Source organism: Orbicella faveolata, unplaced genomic scaffold (genome assembly GCF_042242905.1).
Source record: "Orbicella faveolata isolate gen_17 unplaced genomic scaffold, um_ofav_v1 contig_13, whole genome shotgun sequence".
Taxonomy (NCBI): Eukaryota; Metazoa; Cnidaria; class Anthozoa; order Scleractinia; family Merulinidae; genus Orbicella; species Orbicella faveolata.
The window spans coordinates 5871062-5891413 of NW_028301540.1; the positions used below are offsets into that span (position 1 = coordinate 5871062).

General features: G+C 39.4%; 1 protein-coding gene across 1 annotated transcript; it reads left to right on the forward strand.

Annotated features, from left to right (window-relative positions):
- Positions 1-19936, forward strand: LOC110051904 (ATP-citrate synthase-like). The gene is made up of 32 exons (XM_020757992.2): positions 1-305; positions 2176-2298; positions 3261-3323; positions 3972-4070; positions 4849-4940; positions 5255-5334; positions 5966-6096; positions 6802-6920; positions 7402-7541; positions 7826-7887; positions 8329-8446; positions 9521-9672; positions 9900-10076; positions 10470-10540; positions 11140-11192; positions 11308-11423; positions 11511-11615; positions 11797-11888; positions 12586-12772; positions 12856-12966; positions 13116-13181; positions 13719-13780; positions 14271-14364; positions 14690-14794; positions 15363-15412; positions 15531-15595; positions 15820-15905; positions 16690-16833; positions 17493-17606; positions 18054-18136; positions 18630-18706; positions 19456-19936. The coding sequence occupies exons 1-32, from the start codon at positions 153-155 to the stop codon at positions 19569-19571; spliced, it is 3306 nt and encodes a 1101-aa protein (XP_020613651.2). The 5' UTR covers positions 1-152; the 3' UTR covers positions 19572-19936.
- The last annotated feature ends 416 nt before the right edge of the window (positions 19937-20352 follow it).

Sequence of the window (20352 nt, forward strand, 5' to 3'; positions counted from 1 at the left end):
AGCATATGTCCGCGCATTCTTTTCGACTTGCCAGCGATGCATTGAGCAGGACACCGCAACAAATCTCTGGCTTTGTCAGCGATTTTTCACATTCCGTCCTTCCATACGCGTAAAACGTCCTCTTCTCTGTTAACCCTCGTTGATTAAACAAGATGTCGGCGAAGGCAATCTACGAAACCGATGGAAAGTCGCTACTTGCAAAGTGTTTTCAAAACACTTGCTACGTAAAAAATAAATTTACTGTAGTTGTACATGACACAAACTGGGACGCAATTGTACAGGAAAATCCATGGATTGCAAGCGAGGTAAGCTACTTTTGTACATAATTTAATGGCTTTAAGTTTCATCTTGCGGGCAAAAATTTTCTTTTAATTGAAGTCTGGACTTTCTAGCTGTACACGTTACTTGTTTTGTCCCGATAAATCAAGTATCATAATAAAACGTACGCTTTTTAGCGAATTTGAGCTTATTTGAGAATCGTGGAAAATTTATGTCGACTATGCAAGTTCATATATATCTTTTCCTGATCCGATCGTTGTGTTGTAAATTGTACAAATCTTCCGATCCGATCCTTATAATTTTGAGAGGACATGTTTTTGATTGACAAGCTTATGAAATGAACATGGTGGCATGACAGAAATGTAAAGGTCATTCAAGGTTACAAAAGCTGATTACGCTGTGTACAGGATTAGAGTGAGCCTGCATGGCAAGCATTATATCTGCTATATTCTTTCCATAAAGAAAAACTATATAGCCTTTCTGAAATACTTTTCAGAAAGTGAAAGGTACATTTTAATGTACACTACAACTGAAATGTAAGTTGATCATGCTCACCCTAATATTCCACCCACCCACAGGTCCATCTAGACCAAACAAATTTATTGCATAATTTTTATCACCACTACTTGTTATATTGTCCTTCCAAGGCAGATCCACCATTTTTGTGACCTAGGTGCTGTGATATGCAGCATTTCTATTGAAGATTTTGATATCAGGATAATTCATGTTTTAGACACTATCAGATTTTTCATCAGGTTTCAATTGAGACATCCATCGTCTGGGATTGTACAGACATAATGTACTGATGTTTCTTGGACAATGTTTAGCAATCATCTGGGAGCTGGTAGGGGGGAGGGGGTGGGGTGGTACTTAGTAACCCAAATAACTTGGATGCTGTTAAATTTCTGACGACTATTTGTCTGAAAATAAGCCTGTTCAAAAATTTTACACCATTCAAAATTTTTGACTATGTTTGAAAACTTTATAAGACCTTATATCTCTCATTTAAGTTAAGAGTTTGGAACTGTGGATGAAATGTGCTCAGTGACCAAAGTAACACAGGCCTTTGTGTTGGTCACTGACATGTACAAACAATTGACATGACATATCAATTATTGATATGTCTTATGTCTTATATATTATATTGATTGATATGTCAATCAGTGGTATACATGTTTTTCATGTAAATTTGTTTTTTTCAGACCACATCACAAGACCTTTCAAGCAAATTTATTTAGCAAACATGATCAAATGCAGTCCATTGGGTTGTGTTCGGTTGTCGAATAATCAGACACAATCTAATGGATTGAGTTTGATTGTGTTCATTTTTTTTCTATTGAGTTTTATTGGTTCAGAAATTAAACTCGCACAAACTTTGTTGCTCAATTTTGTTGGATTGCCAAACTCAATCAAACTATTGGGTTATAATAATAATAATAATAATAATAATAATAATAATAATAATAATAATAATAACAACAACAATAATAAAAACAATCTTTAAAGAGGAAGCGCCGGTCACATAAATACGTGGTTTTCAGGGAGGTCCTCTATAAAAATAAAAAGTATTAAAATCTAAAATAAGAAATACAAATATCACAGATCTAAAATATAAAATATACAATAATTAAAACTGCTAAAACTACCAAAACTACCTACTGGGTTCAATTGAGTTTGATTTCTGAACATTCAATTATTGACTATGCCATGTACACTTTAGTGGAGTACTTTACTAGCTGTAATACATTTTTAAAGATATAGCTAACACAAGCTAGTAGCTCATTGATAAAAAAAAAGACAGTGAAAAAATCTCTTGAGTTGACTGGAATCAACGAAACCATTTATGTGGAATTTGAGAAGCGTAATCACTTAATTTTCTTTATTATCAATTTTCAGAAACTTGTTGTGAAGCCAGATCAGCTTATAAAGCGACGAGGCAAGCTTGGCTTGATTAAAGTTAACGTCAATTTACAAGAAGCTAAAAAATGGATTGATGAGAGAATGGGCAAAGATATTCAGGTCAGTCTTTGTTATACAGTACAAATCCTTGGAAAATCTCCTGTTGCTGATTGTGATATTTTTCCTTGTGATCATCTCCACTTTATACAAGTATCCCCGCTGGCAATATATGACAAACCGTTGGAAAATCTCCTGTTACTAATAGAGACATTTTTCATTGTGGTCCTCTCCACCTTGGGCTGACACCTTGCCGTGGTGGTGAAGCTTGTGTGTCTCCATGACCCAGAGAGCTGTGCCGGCGGGGACTTTGTTCCCTGGCAGGTCTAACCATGCCGGATTGGTCGAAGGGTAGAGGCCAGACGAAGAACAGCCCCTGGTCCTCCAGGTTGGGGGTTGGGCGGCGGGCTGATAACCCGCTCCCAGAAAATGCTATTTATTACAGAAACCGGAGCTAGAACTACCACTGCACCCTATCGGGAAGCAGGGGTAAAAGATGTTAACACCCCTCTCCACTTTACGAATACATGCATCTCTCTAAGGAGTGACCAAGATCAAATTTCTGCCAAAAAATCAAACCTTGTCATGTAGGCAAGTGATAGTAGTAAAGAAGATCATAAAAAAACGTAGACTGTGATGTCTTGATGAGCAACTAAATTGCTACAACTAATGCTGGAAGAAACATTGAAACAAAAAGTTAAAAAAACAAATTTTTTTAAATGGAATCCCAAGTTTTTGAGCAGCCAAGGGGAATATCAATTGGTTTGAAAAATCGAAGGTAAAATTAAAATTTCTGCAGGCTTTTTTTTACCCAGGAAGCAAAAAATATTATTTCAAATAGTTAAGAGGCTCAAAAACATTCAGGGTTTGAATGAATTGAGATTCCAGTATGCTTGTCAGTCAACAGTTTGATTACTTTTAAAGCCTGAGATGTTAATCCTCGTCAGCTGCCACTAATACAAAACTGTCTTTGTAAGATTGCCTTAATCAGATTAGCTTGTATGTAATGTTATTTTGATTGACAGGTTGGGGCTGCAAGCGGACCACTAAAAAGATTCATCATTGAGCCATTTGTTCCACACAAACAGGTACACTATAGACAGATTTGTAGATCAGTATTGAGAAGGGATTTTGATTTTTGTAGATTGTCTGTAACCTTTTGGTAACCCATTGGCTGACAGTTGACCAACAGTCAGTTTTGGGAGCTCTTCTTCACAAATACCCCTTAAACTGCTGTCACAAAAAAAGGACAAAGTCTAAATATTAAATATTTAAATACTAATATTGATAATGTTATTAAATGTTTAAGTGAAATACACTGTAATCACCAAAGGAACTTTAACCCTTTATTAGGGAATGCAGTCTCTTAATGTGTGAAAATAATCTTTTGGCTAATGTTCTCCCATTTTCCTTCTTAGAGCTTAATATGTTAGTTCTCTGCCAGTTGGCACATCATCATGAAGAACAGACTTGTACAATATCATCATTTGACTACAACTCACAGAATTAATTGTGATTTTTCCTTAAGTTTATTATTTCAATTTTAAGTGGCAGTGGTGTTTTTACTAACTGCTGACCTAATGAATCGATCACACATTGAAAACTTGAAGTGTTTGGGAGCTGTACAAGTCAAATGACCCCATTGTGCTGATTGCCTTTCGAACTTTGGGGTATTCTATACTAATCAACTGTCATTATAACATGATAACAATGAATCCCTTTTTGTCTTCTTTTAGAATGAAGAGTTTTATGTGTGTATCTACGCACAGCGTGACTGTGACACAATCTTATTTCATCATGAGGGTGGTGTTGAAATTGGCGATGTGGACAGCAAGGTAAAGTATTTTAATATGTTTTGTGCTGTACAAGCAATGCCATTCTGTATATAAATCAAGTTTAAATAATTAAGATATGTTTGGCATCTTTATGTAATATATCAAACACAAAATACTGTGTTTGACCATATTTCCAAACACCGACAAGAGAGTTAAAAATATAATGTTCATGTACCTGAATATTTTTGACGAACTTCAAGCTAAAAACTAAGGAGAAAAAGAGAGATAAAGTATTAAAAATCCAATCCTAATTAAGATCAGAAATCCATACACCTCCACGGTCATGATTTCCTTTGTCTAAACTTGTTCAATTACGAAATGAGTTTGAGAAGTTGGTTTCAAAAACTTTGATCAATGGTGCAAAAACTGCATACATGTATATTTACTTTCCAAAACGGTTCTTTGGCTTGAAGCTCTTTTGAATTATGCACTTCCCAATTTTCGTGTTTTTTTTTTTTCTTTTTTTTTTTTGAAAAAAAGTTTTGCTTTGATGTGATTAATTTGGGTTTAGGCATGAATTTTTGGAAAACCTATATTAAATCATAAAAACCAGACAAACATACCAGTAAGTGTCTAAACTTTTTAATGTTGCCATGTTTCACTGTCAGGTGATTATTAGTCAAGGTACAATAATAATATTATTCACTGTAGTTACCACAGTAAGAGCAACATTGTATATTAAAGTGCTATCAACTTATACATGCAAAAATTATACGTTGCATAATTTTTTTAAAATTAATGAATGTCAATATTTGTTGTTGTTTTTTTTTTTTTGTAGGCTGTTAAACTTGAGGTTGGCCTTCAAGACAAAGTCACAGTTGAATTGGTTGAGAAAAAGCTCATGCAAAATGTTCCACAACAAAAGAAAAAGTATGGGAAAGTTCTTGACAATAACAGCACTCTAACTAATTGTTATGTCATGGAGGGCATTTGCTTTTTTTGGCTCTTGCTTCATGCACCGGCACGTGAAACAAGAACGGAAAAAACTGGATGCTCTTGCAGGCTATAAATTAGCTGCTTATTCGAAATTGTATTGCTATCATCGTGAGAAGGTTTTATGTAAGATTTATCCCAATCAGGTGTTAACTGTCTGCTGTAAGTAGCACATCCAATATCTAATTTACGTAGTCTTTGTTATTTCTTTCCATTTGATCATGATGGTGATGCAATTTTTTTGTTCACAGATTACTTGCTACCTTTATCCATGACTTGTTTCAACTTTACACCAACCTGTACTTTACTTACCTTGAAATAAATCCTCTAGGTATGTTAAGTATGTTTTTTTAAAAAATAATTAATTAATATTTTAAAAAAAACATTTAGCTATAAAAAACTTCTAAATGCTTTACATCAAGAAACTCAAGCCTACTTTGAATACCCAGATGGACTCAATACATGCGAAACTTTTTGTTTTTAAACTAGTAGCATTTTCTTTGTTACTACTTCTATACTAGTCTAGCAACCATTGTTCTTATAAGTATTTTAAGATTTGTAATTTCTTATCTTTTTGACTTGATAATGATGTTGTGAAAACGTTGAAATGTTGTCTAGCTTTTGAGCTTTTTTACCTTTTTATAATGTTTCTGAAAAATATCCTATCTTAGATCTATTTTTATAGCTAATTAATATTTCTACAGAAAAAAATGTGCCTTCCAGCTGTCTCAAAGCTGTGCTTCAGCATTGTGAGAATCCAGCCAAACATTTTTGTAGATGTGAATAAGTGTTTCTAACAGAAATAGGAAACTAGTACCTTGCATGTGTCTGAAAGTTTGGAAGAAGTTGAAAGTGATACAGACTTGCTACTAGATATGATTGTGTTCTAACCCCCTGGGATCACTAAGGCACTAGGTCATTCAAGTTAAGTTTTAGTTTGTGACATCAATGTTCTTTTTCAGTGGTTGTTGGTGAGTCAGTACATGTTCTTGATCTTGCCGCCAAGTTGGACCAGACTGCAGAGTTCATGTGTAAAACAAAATGGGGAGATATCGACTTTCCTCCTCCATTTGGAAGAGAGGCATATCCAGAGGTAAGAACACCGGAATTGTCCCCAGTCTCCTCCCTCAAAAGATAAATCTGGAGCACTTGGGCACAAAGAAAACCAATTTCAAGCTGCCTGTTAAGAAACCGTAACCTATGATGTATTAGAAGCCAGAATGTTTTTGCCATGCACTTATAGCAGTTCCTAAACTTTCTTGCTTGCATGATTAATCAATGAAAAATGAAATCAGTGCTAAACATAATTTAATATCTTACGGCTAAGTATTTCAATCTGTAATTTAAATTTCCTCAAAAACCCTCCCCAAAAAAATTTCACTTGCCTTTCAGGCATTTAGCCATGCAAGGACAGATTCCACTTGTCCAATTATTGGAAAGTCCACTAGTCCTGGACTATTGGTCTCAAGACATTAAAGTTTTGCATGCTGTGTGGAACAAAACAAATTGGCAAAAAGGAAGTCAATTATCCTCTACAATATATTCTAGAAGTTTTATTTCAGACATGTACATGTACGTTATACAGGAAAATTGCTTTGGCCCAGCTTTCACTTCCATCGCAGCCATGATTTTTTTTTTTAAGACTGCAACTCACCACTTGAGAGGAATTTACCTTGTTATTTAAGTATTGAAGTATAACAACTCAACCTACGTTATCAAAAAGTATGAGAAGTCATTTATGTCAATAAAACTGGCGAAAAGTTTATTTGATGTTCCTCTTTGATTTGGTTATAATCAGGAGGCATACATTGCTGAACTAGATGCTAAGAGCGGAGCTTCTCTTAAACTGACAATCCTGAACAGCAAAGGTCGGATATGGACCATGGTTGCTGGAGGAGGTGCATCTGTTGTGTACAGGTGGGTTTAGGTTTGGATGGAGTTGACAAAAAATGGCAGTGATCTAATCATCCATGCACTGGACTTGAGAGCAGCAGTGCTTGCTTATGAAAACAGGATCAAGCTGCTCGTAATCTAGGAGAGAGTGCCAGCTTCATAGTCAGTTCTAGACTGCTAGCATTCTCTGGAAATCCATGGGGAGGAAACAACTGAGGGTGCAAACATGACTTTGAGCGTGACGTGTGAGGAGGGAGCAGTGATGCAGTGAGCCAAGAGTAGCATGGGCACCAGAAGATGTGACGCTTGCGCTACTTGCAACTTGTGGCATCACATATCACGCTTGCACGCTCATGACTGCTCACTTGTTTTGTGTTCTTCTTTGTGTTTTCAAGCAAAAGAAGTCTAATTCAGATCATCAAGGATGAATTAATTTTTCTCAGTTTTTTCAGCCCCTCTATTTGTCACTGAAATAGTAACAATACTCATTTTTACTTCAACTTAGTGACACTGTGTGTGACCTGGGTGGTGCTTCTGAACTAGCAAATTATGGCGAATATTCTGGTGCTCCGTCAGAATCGCAGACGTATGAGTATGCCAAGACAATACTCAAACTTATGACTGAGGGTCCACCAAGACCTGATGGTAAGCCAGCTGTCAGTCTGTTTCTTTCTTTAGTATAACTAAGTAAATAGAGCTCCTACAGTTGGTACTAAACAATTGCTTTCGTGAACTACGTTTGCAACTTAAATGTACACTCAGCTATGTTCTATTTGTCTGTCAATAAAGTTTAGAATTTCTAAAGTTGTGTGGCATTGACGTGTCTCATGGGAAATAGCTCACCACAAGTCAGTAAGATAAAGTCTCGCAGTAGTGCGACGACTGAAATCCCACTGTAGTATAGTTGTTAAAACTATTTTCTTTCACAGGAAAAATTCTCATCATTGGTGGGGGTATTGCAAACTTCACCAATGTGTCAGCAACATTCAAGGTATGCATGAAATCTGTACAGTCTTTTAGGGAGACATGGTGATGTAATGGTTAGAGTACTGGACACTGGATGGTGTCATCCATGTTCAAGCTCTGGCTGTGTTCACTGTGTTTTGTTCTTGGGGGACATACTTTCTGTCTCTTTCCACCCAAGTGCACAGCACATTGAATAAATGGGAACTGGGAACTTAAACCCCACGTTGAACAAACATACCACCTAGTTGGGGGATGGGTGTAGAAACATTTCTTGTCGCTTAATGCTACAGAAATTTTAATTCAAGGTTCCAGAGTCAGATAATTTTTGGTGAAGTCCCAATAGTTTCACTGTAATGATTGATTGTCCGTGGGCATCTCATGGCAACTGGTATAGTAAATGCCTTATTACTAGTTATTATGTATTTCAGTTTCCTTCTCTTCATTTCCTCTGTCCGTCATTTTACAGGGCATAGTGAAAGCCCTTCAGGAATATCAGAGGAAGCTCTTGGAACACAAAGTACAGATATATGTACGGAGAGGAGGACCAAACTACCAAGAAGGTCTCCGAGTCATGAGGGAAGTAGGTATGAAGGGCAACTGATTGACTTGTGGTTTAAAGTATGTGTACATGAGTAACCTGACATGCTCTGTTGCTAAGTCAAGGTCATAACCACAATCATAATTGCATGAAATTTACAACATTGCGTCTTTCCACCCAGGGATTAGGGCAACCTGGCACAATGCCAGGTAGCAACTTGCAATGGATTGGCATTTCAAAACTCAACCCCACAACAGGGCCATGGCCCTGAAGCAGTATCAGGGAAAAAAAACCTTTTTAATTAATGCATGGCCCCTTACAAAAACTTCAAATCAAAGAGTAAATTTGCCTGTTACTAGCAAAAGCCCTGCAGAGTTTCACAGTGAGACTGATATGTTTATCAAGCTCTTCCACTATTTATAGTTTGTGTCTAGGGCCATAACGTAGAAGACAAGCTGGCCTAAGGGTTAGCACACAGGTAAAAGATAAAGGAAAAGTCTGTATACGAGCCAAGTGGCCCACCAGGCTGGAGCCTATCCTGGTTTCTGTAGCATGAAGTGACTAGGTGTATTTCTACTCCCCCCTGGATGGGATGCTAGTCCATTTATTAATTAGTAATTAAGCTAATTTTACAGTTCAAATAAACCTTGTTGTTGTTGTCGTTGTTACCCCCAACATTAAGTTCGCCGGTACCCATTTACACAACTGGGTGGAGAGAGGCACTGTGAGAGTAAATTGTCTTGTCCAAGAATACAACATAATGTCCCCGGCCAGGGCTCGGACCGCTTGATTCGGAAACGAGCCCACTAACCATGAGGCCACCGTGCCTACCAGGACTCTGGACACAGGGCTCTGGATCAACCAGTCTGGTTTTTCGACATGGCCAGGGTCACTGTGTTGTTCTTGGGCAAGACACTTAACTCTCACAGTACCTCTCCCCACGCAATACTCCTAGTTGCTCAATGTATGGATACTGCAATAAGTTCTGGTGGTATGGACCTCTTGATCCGACACGTACTTTTTATGCCCCTATCAATGATAGCCATGACATAACTTTGACTCATGGGAGGTGTCGACCGCAAGCATTTCCTGTTTACTTTACACGTGACTGTCTTTACAGGTGACAGTTTAGGACTCCCTATGCACGTGTTTGGAACAGAGACTCACATGACAGCTATTGTCGGCATGGCTCTGGGAAAGAGAGAGATTCCCAAAGAAGTTGGCTTCGACTCAAATGCAGCAGCAAACATGTTCTTTACAGCTCAGAACAAAGTACGAACTTGCACTCTTTGTTGTATCTTTCTTGTTTGTTTGTTTTTTTGATTAATTTCCTCATGATTAACTTTTGCCACTACTGTAGGTTTGCTGTCCACGGAAACTTCTCGATCTATCAAAAATTCAACAACTGCACAAGCATTTTTTTCAGCTTGTGGTTCAGTTGGTTTCCTAAAAGACCCTGTTTTACTTAACACTCTTTTACATTTATTTTTCTTGTGCAGGGTTCTGCAAGTGTAGGTAGTAAACACACAGTGTACATGTCAGATGGCGCTGAGAAAACACCCGATGAAAAACCCTCACCAGAAGAAAGCCGCAAGGCTGCAGCAGGGAAGAAAGCGGCTTTATTCACCTGCGAGACCAGAACGATTATCTGGGGTCTGCAAGCCAGAGCTGTTCAGGTATGCGTGAAAATACGTATATTAGCAATGTCTGTATCTGCTTGAATGCGTGTTATTAAAATTATTAAGCTTGAGCCTTTTAGAACGTAAACCCGTGCAGTTCTGTCATGGTTAGTAAGTTTTAATTTAGTGTTTAATTTTTAGTTTGAGAGCTTGACAGTAAGGCTTACATAGCTAGAGTTGTTAGGAAAACCTCACAAAGCTTATGAAGTAATCGTTACGTGGTCGGAAACTACTTCATCTTTGTTACTCACTTCGGGTCATTTTCGGAAGTGTTACTGGTCAAACTTTAACTTCGGATAATGTCGGGTAATTTTCGGAAATACACGATGGTGTCTCGATGCTGTTAGGATATTCTTTTAACGAACCTAACACCACTTCATTTAATTGCAGGGCATGTTAGATTTTGATTATGTTTGTGAGAGAAAGAGACCATCAGTAGCCGCTATGGTCTACCCCTTCAGGTGAGAAAATTTGTTGTGTTTTACTTGCGTGCCAATAAAATATGATTTTTATCCATATTTCCGAGAGCGGCCTCTCAAAAACCGAAAGTAACCGCTTAGGCAAATACACTGCGATACCAAAGAGGCTTCAGAGGCAAAATTTTGCAATAAAGCAATAAAAGCTTTGAACCAAAAAGTTGTGCCACCAGCAAAGTGCGGGAAATCAGGTTTTTTTTTTTTTTTTTTTGCAATTAACGCGGGAAAATGTATGCCTGTTCGCTTGCGGGAAATTTTGCGCGGAAAAAGTGTATGGGAAAGCGCGTATGCAGGATACACGTGTTAAACATGTGGAAAACATGCGGGAAATCGTGTAACCACGTGTCAAGGGCGGGAAATATATAGTTAATGGTAAGCCAGTTCATCACGATTGGTTTGGGATATTAACCTGATTTGCTGAGTAAATATATATAAACTATGGTTAGAGCTCGAGTGTAAACGGTTCGTTTTTTACCCGCCCATGCAAGACAAATAGAAAGCATTTGAATTGCTTGTAGAGAACGTTTACGAGTACCTTAATTCAGGAGGAATTTTAAAAAACTTTCTTGCTGGTTGTGTTGCAGTGGAAATCACCGTCAAAAATTTTACTATGGACATAAAGAAATCATGATTCCAGGTTTGTTGGAATTTGAATCAAACTGACCCAAAACTACAGTCATTTGCTAAGGAATCTAAGCCCCCCTTTATGTTGTTTCGCAAGTATTGAACGCTCTGACGGTTTCTTTTTGCAGTGTACAAAGACATGTCCGAAGCCATGAACAAACATCCAGATGCCGATGTTATGATCAACTTTGCCTCGCTGCGCTCGGCTTATGATGCAACTCTTGAAGCCATGCAGTTTCCACAAGTACGCCTTACCAGCAGTTAATTTCAGTGTTTTTTTTTAAAAAAAAGATTTTTAGAGATTTTTTAAGTCTGTTGTTGCCATTTGCAGATTCGCACGATCGCCATCATTGCTGAAGGAATTCCTGAAGCAAAGACCAGGCAACTGAACCGAAAAGCTAAAGAATTGGGAATAACTATTATTGGCCCAGCAACGGTAAGTACACATGAAACACATGCCTATTTCTTTCCTAAACCTTCGCAAAACTTATTTGTAGAGCGGTTGGCGCCAAAAACATATCTTAATAACATAACACGTGGAGAAAATGTGTTGCTACACGTGTTGTCTGTGAGTGTTCTGATATTTGTGTCATAATTCACGTATTTGTCGATTGCAGGTTGGAGGTATCAAGCCTGGCTGTTTTAAAATCGGTAATACTGGCGGCATGTTGGACAACATTTTGGCATCAAAACTTTATCGACCAGGAAGGTGAGCAAATGTTAAGACAAGACGAAATAGCGATGTACATGAAATCGTCTGAGGGTTAGAAACCTTCATATCGATCGAGCGTGGACAACATAAAAACTGAACGGATGGTCGATTCAAACCCATGACCTCCATTTCATGTGAAGATCTCGTGAAACTAGTTTTGGAATGTGAAAGCTTTTAAAGCCGCGGTCAAACGGACTCGCAAGTAGACGCAAGTTGAAACCTCGGGGCTACTTGCGACTCCGTTTGACCAGGACTTGCGTGCACTTGCGTTGACTTGCGATGACTGGCGCGCACTTTGGTCGAAATCAAATTTGCACGCAAGTCGACGCAAATTTTTTCCGTTTGGCTACCCAACCCAAGTCAACGCGAGCTGAGTGACGCCTATTCGTTGTTATAGCAATCTTTCAGTCAATGAAATGCAGCATATTTCTGCCTTGAAATGTGCTATGCGACATGCGTTTACTTGCGAGTCGGTTTGGCCACCCAACTTAAGTCTTCTCTACGCAAGTTCAACTTGCGACTACATGTGACTCCTTGCGAGTCCATTTTGCCAGGGTTAACGCCAAGCGTCGTTTTGAACCGCAGAAAATATTTAAGTAGAACTTGAAAATTACCACACTGTTAAACGTTAGCCTGAGGTGTTGAACTGGACCTTCCGGTTATGAAATAAAGAAATTCTTGTTTTGCTTCGCAGCGTTGCTTACGTGTCTCGATCCGGCGGCATGTCCAATGAACTCAACAACATCATCTCGCGGACCACAAATGGTGTGTACGAGGGCGTGGCCATTGGCGGTGACAGGTATCCGGGTACAACGTTCATGGATCACGTGATGAGATATCAAGAAAACCCGGATGTCAAAATGATCGTGGTTCTTGGAGAGGTACATTTTCTGTTCGCGTTAGAATGAATAGTTGCGACCATAAAAATTCCCTCGACTCAACTCTGATGTTCTTTTGATACCAGGTTGGTGGTACTGAGGAATACAAGATTTGCGAGGCCATAAAGAGTGGCGAGGTTACCAAGCCTGTCGTTGTGTGGTGTATCGGGACATGCGCAGGAATGTTCACGTCGGAGGTGGGTAGACTGGGTTCTATTCCTGCGTTAACTCGTACCCAGTCGTCTTGTGTTATTTTCTGATGAGAATTTTCAGAGGTAATGTAAAAAGAAATTTGTCGCAAATAGTCGGTGAATGTTGCCTCCTCTCTATTGTCTTCGTCCCTCAGGTGCAGTTCGGTCACGCTGGAGCGAGTGCTCATGGTGAAAACGAAACAGCAGTCGCCAAGAACAACGTAAGTTTTTTTTAATGAATTCACAAACTAAACGTAAAATATTGCAGGACAGTTCTTATGAAATGCTCTTTAATTTGACAAAATCCACAGGCACTTGGTAAATTGTTAGGTAACTTATCAGATTGCTTGAGAGTCTAGCGTGAGTCGTGTGTAATAGACTAACGTGACAAAATGGTGAGCAAGCACAATGCGTTGGGCGAGCCTTCACAGCTAATGGGTTGGGGTGGGGGAATCTTGATACTTTGTGTGCTGCCTGCCCGGTAATGGGGCTTGCCCCTAGCTGGAAATTAATTGGCCAGTTTTGATATTTCAAACTCCTAGACTTAGGAAATAAAACAATAGATATAAATTATTCTTCCTACAAACTCGACACGATTTCTCTTGTTCTATTCCCCTGGTTAGAATTTTAATATATCGAAACTGGCCTATTGTCTGCGATTACCCAAGTTAGTTGATGGGAGCCTGGGTTCCAGTGGCCCTTTGAATGCCGGGTATTTTCCGTAGACACTAACTCACTTTACTGTAATTCACCCACAGGCTCTGAAAGAGGCAGGTGCTTATGTACCAGACAGTTTTGATTCTCTGTTTGATATGATCAAGTAAGTCACGTCTTATTTGTGTTCTCCACGCCATTGATAACAGTTGATTATAAATTCCTTTTGATGGCTTAAAAAGTTGCAAACTGTGTTTACTTAGAAATGTGAGTACCTCTTACAGTAAGGGCACTCGAAACACGAACACTTGACATTTTATTTACATGTTTTCTTTTGGCCGCTATAGAAAAAAGGTTGTTCGTGCAATGTAAAAGATAAGCGTTTACAGTGTAAAAACGCTAAATACTCTTGTTAACAGAGTATGTGAACTGGTTAGCGTCTCTTGTGGCAGCCAGAGAAAGCGTAGCAGCTCTCGCAAGCTCGTAATTTTTTTGCTTGTTAGGAACTGTTATTGTTTTGGGGCTAGGGACATTGTTTCTGTTGTTTGTTCTATTGTCCTCTCAAGGGTATCAAGCCATTCTTGTGAGACCTTACGAGAGCTGCTACCCGACCCTGAAAACACGCTGTAACTTTCCTTTTTACTTTGTTTGTTTAGGGAAGTTTATGAAGTTTTAGTGAGAGATGGGACGATTGTTCCCAAACCAGAGAAGAATCCACCCACAGTTCCTATGGATTACTCTTGGGCGCAGGTGAGTAGAAAATGAAAACAGGCAGGTTTGATTAAGAATGTTAATTTTTTTGAATGAGAGAGAATGCAGAGAGAATGCAAAAGTGCTGGAAGGAGAAGGGGGTCACTTCCATGAAAGGGTAGCAGTAGCAGTACTCCCAATGGGCTAAAGCTACTGAAGTGCAGCCTATGTACAAGGCTACTTGACTTTGTACGCGTTTCTCACTTGGGACGACGTGCAGTTCATCCCTTCCTTGCGTGAAGAACACTTTGCATACATTAATGTTTTACATACATGTATCTAATTGATTTAACTTATTTAAATTCTGCTTGTTCTATTTTTGCAGGAGCTTGGTTTGATCCGCAAACCGTCTTCGTTCATGTCGAGTATCTGTGACGAGAGAGGAGCGGAACTCTTGTATGCTGGTATGCCCATTACGGAGGTGTTCAAGGTACGGACGTTTTAAAATTTTCTTTAATGCAGAAATCGTCAAACGAGAGGCAATAGATGTCAGACACTCTAAATGGTTTTAAAATCATCAAATGTATCTCCTGTAAGAGAGACTAGGATTGGACTTTTGTACCAACCAGAAATCACACAACCGACCCACCTACCCAAAGCTACTGAAACAACTATCTCTCGCAATCTCGTCTCCAGGACTCGCGCGTTTTCGGTCACCGCTGACCGCACGCTTGTCGCTCCGGTTCGAAATCAAAAACCGGTACCAGAAAATCCTCTAGCTGGTTTGATTGTGCCCATGTGTTCAAGTTCTAAAACATTTCCTTAACATGCGTAGAGAGGGTAACCGCTGCAAGTAATGCTGGCTCATGCTTATCTTCCAATTTCGCCAAGTCTTGAGTTTTTTTATTGCTAACCATGTGTATCGCGGCCTCTGGCAACGAGATTGCCAGCTGTCGCAGGTGAAGGCATGCTAAGCCAATGTGGCTCTGTACGTCAAGACGGTAAAAAGGTGTTAGGTGCAATTTATGACAATTGTTGCCTTGACTCATATCTTGCAGGAGGACATCGGCGTTGGAGGAGTTTTGGGTCTTTTATGGTTCCAAAGAAAGTACGTTTGCTCAATTCGTGTTTACGTTGTAACCTCATCTATTTACTTTTACTTACCCAACATGAAGAAATATAGGGCAAAGGCGCTCTGACTCGATTATCGTTTGTCTCGTCACCAGATTACCCCTCTACGCAAGTGAATTTATTGAGATGTGCCTCATGATAACTGCTGATCACGGACCAGGTTAGTGTCACGCAGTAGACGTAATTCTTATAGCACACTACGAGTGTCATGCAACGAAGGACAACTCTCAAATTACCGTGTGTAGTCGCGTTTTTTTCTCGAAGTGATTATGACCTAGCTTATGATTTTGTTTTCCTGATAATTACCGGATTTGTTCAGAGAAAGAGGTAAGGAAATTATTTTCGCTTTTGTAACGCAAGTTTTTCTTCTTATGTCACGCACAGCCGTTTCAGGTGCACATAACACAATCGTGACAGCTAGAGCTGGCAAGGACCTGATATCTTCCCTGGTGTCTGGTCTCCTTACAATCGTAAGTATTTCAAAGTAAACGATTAAACCTTACCCGTAATCCGAACACCTTAAATGTCGTAGCACTGGCATCTTTTAGGGTACTCTCGACGAGTCTGCCGTTACCTCTTCTTGGCTGTTACATAATCACTGCGATTCTTAAACACGCCATTGAGATATTTTTTATCATTATTTTTATACTTCTAAACGTTTAGTGGTCAATTTCAATTTCTTATTGGTCAGTAGGACCTGGAAACTCTTTGGGTGTTGTTTTCAAGGAGCTTAATGTAACATATATAACACCCCCTCTCCTACCCTAGGCCTTGAAAATGTTGGTATCTGCGCACTTTAATCGTGATTAAAACCAAACAAGGGTGGTGCGATTGTCTTCCTTTGCCAGCTGTTTGAGTTCCACTTCTTAAATGTGAAATGATGATTCTGCAAGTGTATATCGTCTGGCAGAATTTGCCTGTTTAACCTTATCCAGCACGCGAGCTGTACAAGATTTCCGTTAATTACCATAAGGTACTCCAGTAAGGCCTGGTTCACACTATTGACATAACGACATAAACATAACGACCTAAGAAGGACGTTATGTCGTTATCTTGGTAGTGTGAACAACGTGACATAGTTACATAAAAGCAACATAACAACATGAATATAACGACATAAGGAAAAAAAAATACTGATCTTTTCCTTACGCTTTTATCTCGATAAAGCTACTATTTCGTTATTTCGTTAATGTCGTTACTGATGTCACTAGTGTGATCTATGCCTAAGCCGGTTATGGACGTTTGTGTTTTCAGGGCGATAGATTCGGCGGAGCATTAGACGCAGCTGCTCGGCTGTTTTCTCACGGCGTGGACAGTGGACAGGCGCCCATGGAATTCGTGAATGACATGAGAAAGAAAGGACAGCTCATCATGGGCATTGGACATCGGGTGAAGTCTGTAAGTACTCTGCGAACAGGTTCCCCGATGTTGATCTCGGGTGGAGATATTTTGGGAAATAAAAGGTCCAGGAAAACCTGTCTTTTCTTGCGTGTACAATTCGCTATCATGTCGTATCGCTCTCTCTATTTATAACGCCTTGCAATGTTGCTTTTAATGGGCGAAGAACGAATGAAAGTTTCGAAATGGGGATGTTTGTCCCATTGTCTCTTAGCTTCGATTGCACAATCAATCTTCAGATTGGTTTTTCAATCTGGGATGAGTTGCTAGAGATCAGGAAAAGTCACTGGCGGGGTTCAGTTGTTTTTCCAGGTCACGGAATTTTGTTAATTGAAGGTTGTTACACGTTTTCTATTTTCCTATGATGACCGTCTTATTATAGTGGATGAAAATTGTTTTCTGTTCTGGGGGAAGTCAGGAAATAGAATTGTTATTTTTTCCGTGATGCAGCAATGAGCCTGTTAAGTTATGGAGAAAAGCCCATTGCTGACAAATTCAGCAGACAGTCTAAAATTTCCGTCGTCTGTGTCGAGAATTAGAGCAGTATCGGAAGGTGTCAAAGAAACAGGAAGTTTAGGTAAGGATTTCTTTTTAATACAAACTTCTCAATGAGACGTTAATTTTATTCGATGTTCTTTGTGTTTTTTTTCTTCTTTCAGCTAAACAATCCCGACATGCGTGTGGTGATTTTGAAAGAATTTGTGAAGAAACATTTTCCCACCACCACTGTCATGGATTACGCCATAGAAGTCGAGAAGATCACCACGTCTAAGGTACCTTTACACTAGAGAAAGAGTTAAGATTCCTGTTGTCCGTAGAGAGTCCCACAGTTATACTGCTTATTTGAATCCTAGGGATACTGCTTCCCCCAGGGGTTGAACGCCCCTTCCGCCAATCCCACTTCTCCCTAGTCATGTCCAAGATCCTAGGTTTTTCTAGTCTCTATGTTCTCTGCTCAGATTCCCACTAGTTTTGTTTTCCCCGATTTTTGACTGGGTTCGCTGAGGCAAAGTTTTTCAGTGTACCCAGATATTTCTCCTTATTCTGTTCCCAAATTCTGGGTTCCTTCCATTCACAAGATAGGAAGAACTTTTGTCACTACGTTGAGTTGCTCTCAACGAAATAATTAAATTATCCGGTTTGAAAATTGAAAGCAGGGTACTTTGCTTACAGCTAACAGCTTAGGTTACTAACGGTGAAATTTAACCTCTGTTTAACAGAAGCCAAATCTTATCCTCAATGTCGACGGCTGTATTGGCGCCGCCTTTGTGGACTTACTGCGTCACTGTGGAGCTTTCACAAGGTATTTCTTTACTTTTCGTTTTTCTTGTCTTCTGACCTTCGATCTACAATAGCGCTGGGAAATAACTGAACCTGCTGTCCAGTATCAGCAAGCGGTTTTTTAGAGAAATTGGAAACAGAGCGAAGAGTTGAACACTTGTTAGATTTACTTTAGGGAAAGAAAAGTGAGGATTTCAATTACATTTTTTATTTGTGACATGCTGTGTTTGTGTCTCGTTTCTGACGCCTTCATTTTCATGTTTCTTGCAGTTTCAACCGCAGACACTGAAACTACTAAGAATTTCACTTCTCTTTGTTGTCACAACGAAAAGTTGTCGTTGTCATTGTTGTAAGCATATTGAAAAACAGGAAGTTTCTACTTTCATGATCAGTGCTTTTCCACGTTTGTTGCAGTTTCATTCCCGGAAGTTCTTTTCGTTATTTTTGTAGTAGACTAAACGAAAAGTGGGCGTTTTCTTCATATTTAATACGAAACTGTTGTTGTACTGTTTCAGAGAGGAAGCTGACGAGTTTGTGGAGATTGGGGCACTGAACGGATTGTTTGTCTTGGGAAGATCGATTGGTTTCATCGGTAAGTCTGTTTTCCTGTTGCCTTCCAACGTTTCAGAAAACAAGTGCTTGTTCAGGCCCAGAAACACTGTTAGTCGCTGCTGGTACTAGCTATATTGATCACCTGGTCGGTTGTATTGCATCATGGTAGTCTGGTACCCAGACATTCCCTTCGGAGAAGATTGACAAAAACTGGGTACGAGGACTTGGGTTTGTATCCGACAGGTCCCTTTATTGAAATTCTCTGGATCTCGATATACTTTTCACACATACCTTAACTAACAGGAGAATCTTTGTTTACAATATTTGCCTCATTAGCTTAAGTGATACAGTTTCTGATGGAGCTACAAAAAGATTAGCTCTGAATATTGAAAGGACACAGCACGATTAACTGTCTCAAGGAATTTGAGCCCGATGTATTGAATACTTTTTGTGCGACGGAGGTTTAAAAATTCAAAATTATACAAAGAATGTATGAGCTCATTTGCGCTTTTACCACTCAGAAAGTTTGCAGCTTTGTTTTTGAAAGCCAATTTCTCCTCGAATATTACACCCAAAGAGCCAAAAATGTCACCAATGACAAAGTTTCACAAGCCCTTTAGATGTTTATACTCAATTGATATTTAGCGTAATGCCTTCTATGCGCTAAGTCGTATGTTAATGAGGAAAAATGTAAACAATGACGTCAGCAAAGATTCGCCCATAACAAACGGCTCATGAGAATTTGAATGTTGACACAGGTTGCTAAAACACAGTTTTCAATTTTCTTAGGTCATTACTTAGATCAGAAGCGTTTAAAGATGGGTTTGTACAGACACCCATGGGATGATATCACCTACATTATGCCCGACCATCTAAACGACCTGCGCCCGGCCAGCTTTGAATAAGGCGTGACAGTCACGCAACACAGGCACTGGTGTAAGCGAATCGGAGGGTGTCACCAATTCCATCGGGAACCTCGGAGAGGAATATTTAAAGGAAATTGGAAATGATGCTGAGAGGAACTTTTTGAAAGAGGGAACGAATTTGAGTCAAGCTGTGATAGTGTGGGAATGAATCTCAGTTGCTTAAACTCTTTATTGCTGACAGGTTGTTCAAGAAGAAGACCGAGGTTATATTGCAGAAGAAAATATGTATCTGGTGCTGTAATGAAGTTGGCTCTGATTGAATGCTGTAATTTAAAATCCGTTAAAACTCGTTTGAGTAAAAGACACATGCAAAGCGAATTGAAATAAAATGTACTTGCAAGGTATGAGAGAGTGTGTCTGTTTAGAAACACTTTTGAATCAAAACCAGCACGTCGCTATTCATGCGAGTAACGAGTGTACTCTCTTCCCGCGCTGTAAAAACGGTAGAAACTTATCATTAACTTTTGGTCGAAAGTTTCTGGCCGCGTGGCCAAAGGTGAGCCCGAAAGATCAAAGTTAGATCGCTGACTAACTCACATCTTTTGGTCAAAGGTGACGACGTGTTTTCGGCGGGTCATGTTCCCCTTCGTACTTACAGTTGATCTTTATCTCCTTGTTTCTCTTTTGATTTCTGCGCATGCCCGAACAAAAATGTCGAAAACGCGGTGCTGATGGAGAGTAAGGCATGCTGTCGTGTTGCAAATGCCTTTTGGAGTAGACTGGAGCTAATTTGGCCCATAACCAGGCTGAAAATGTCCGA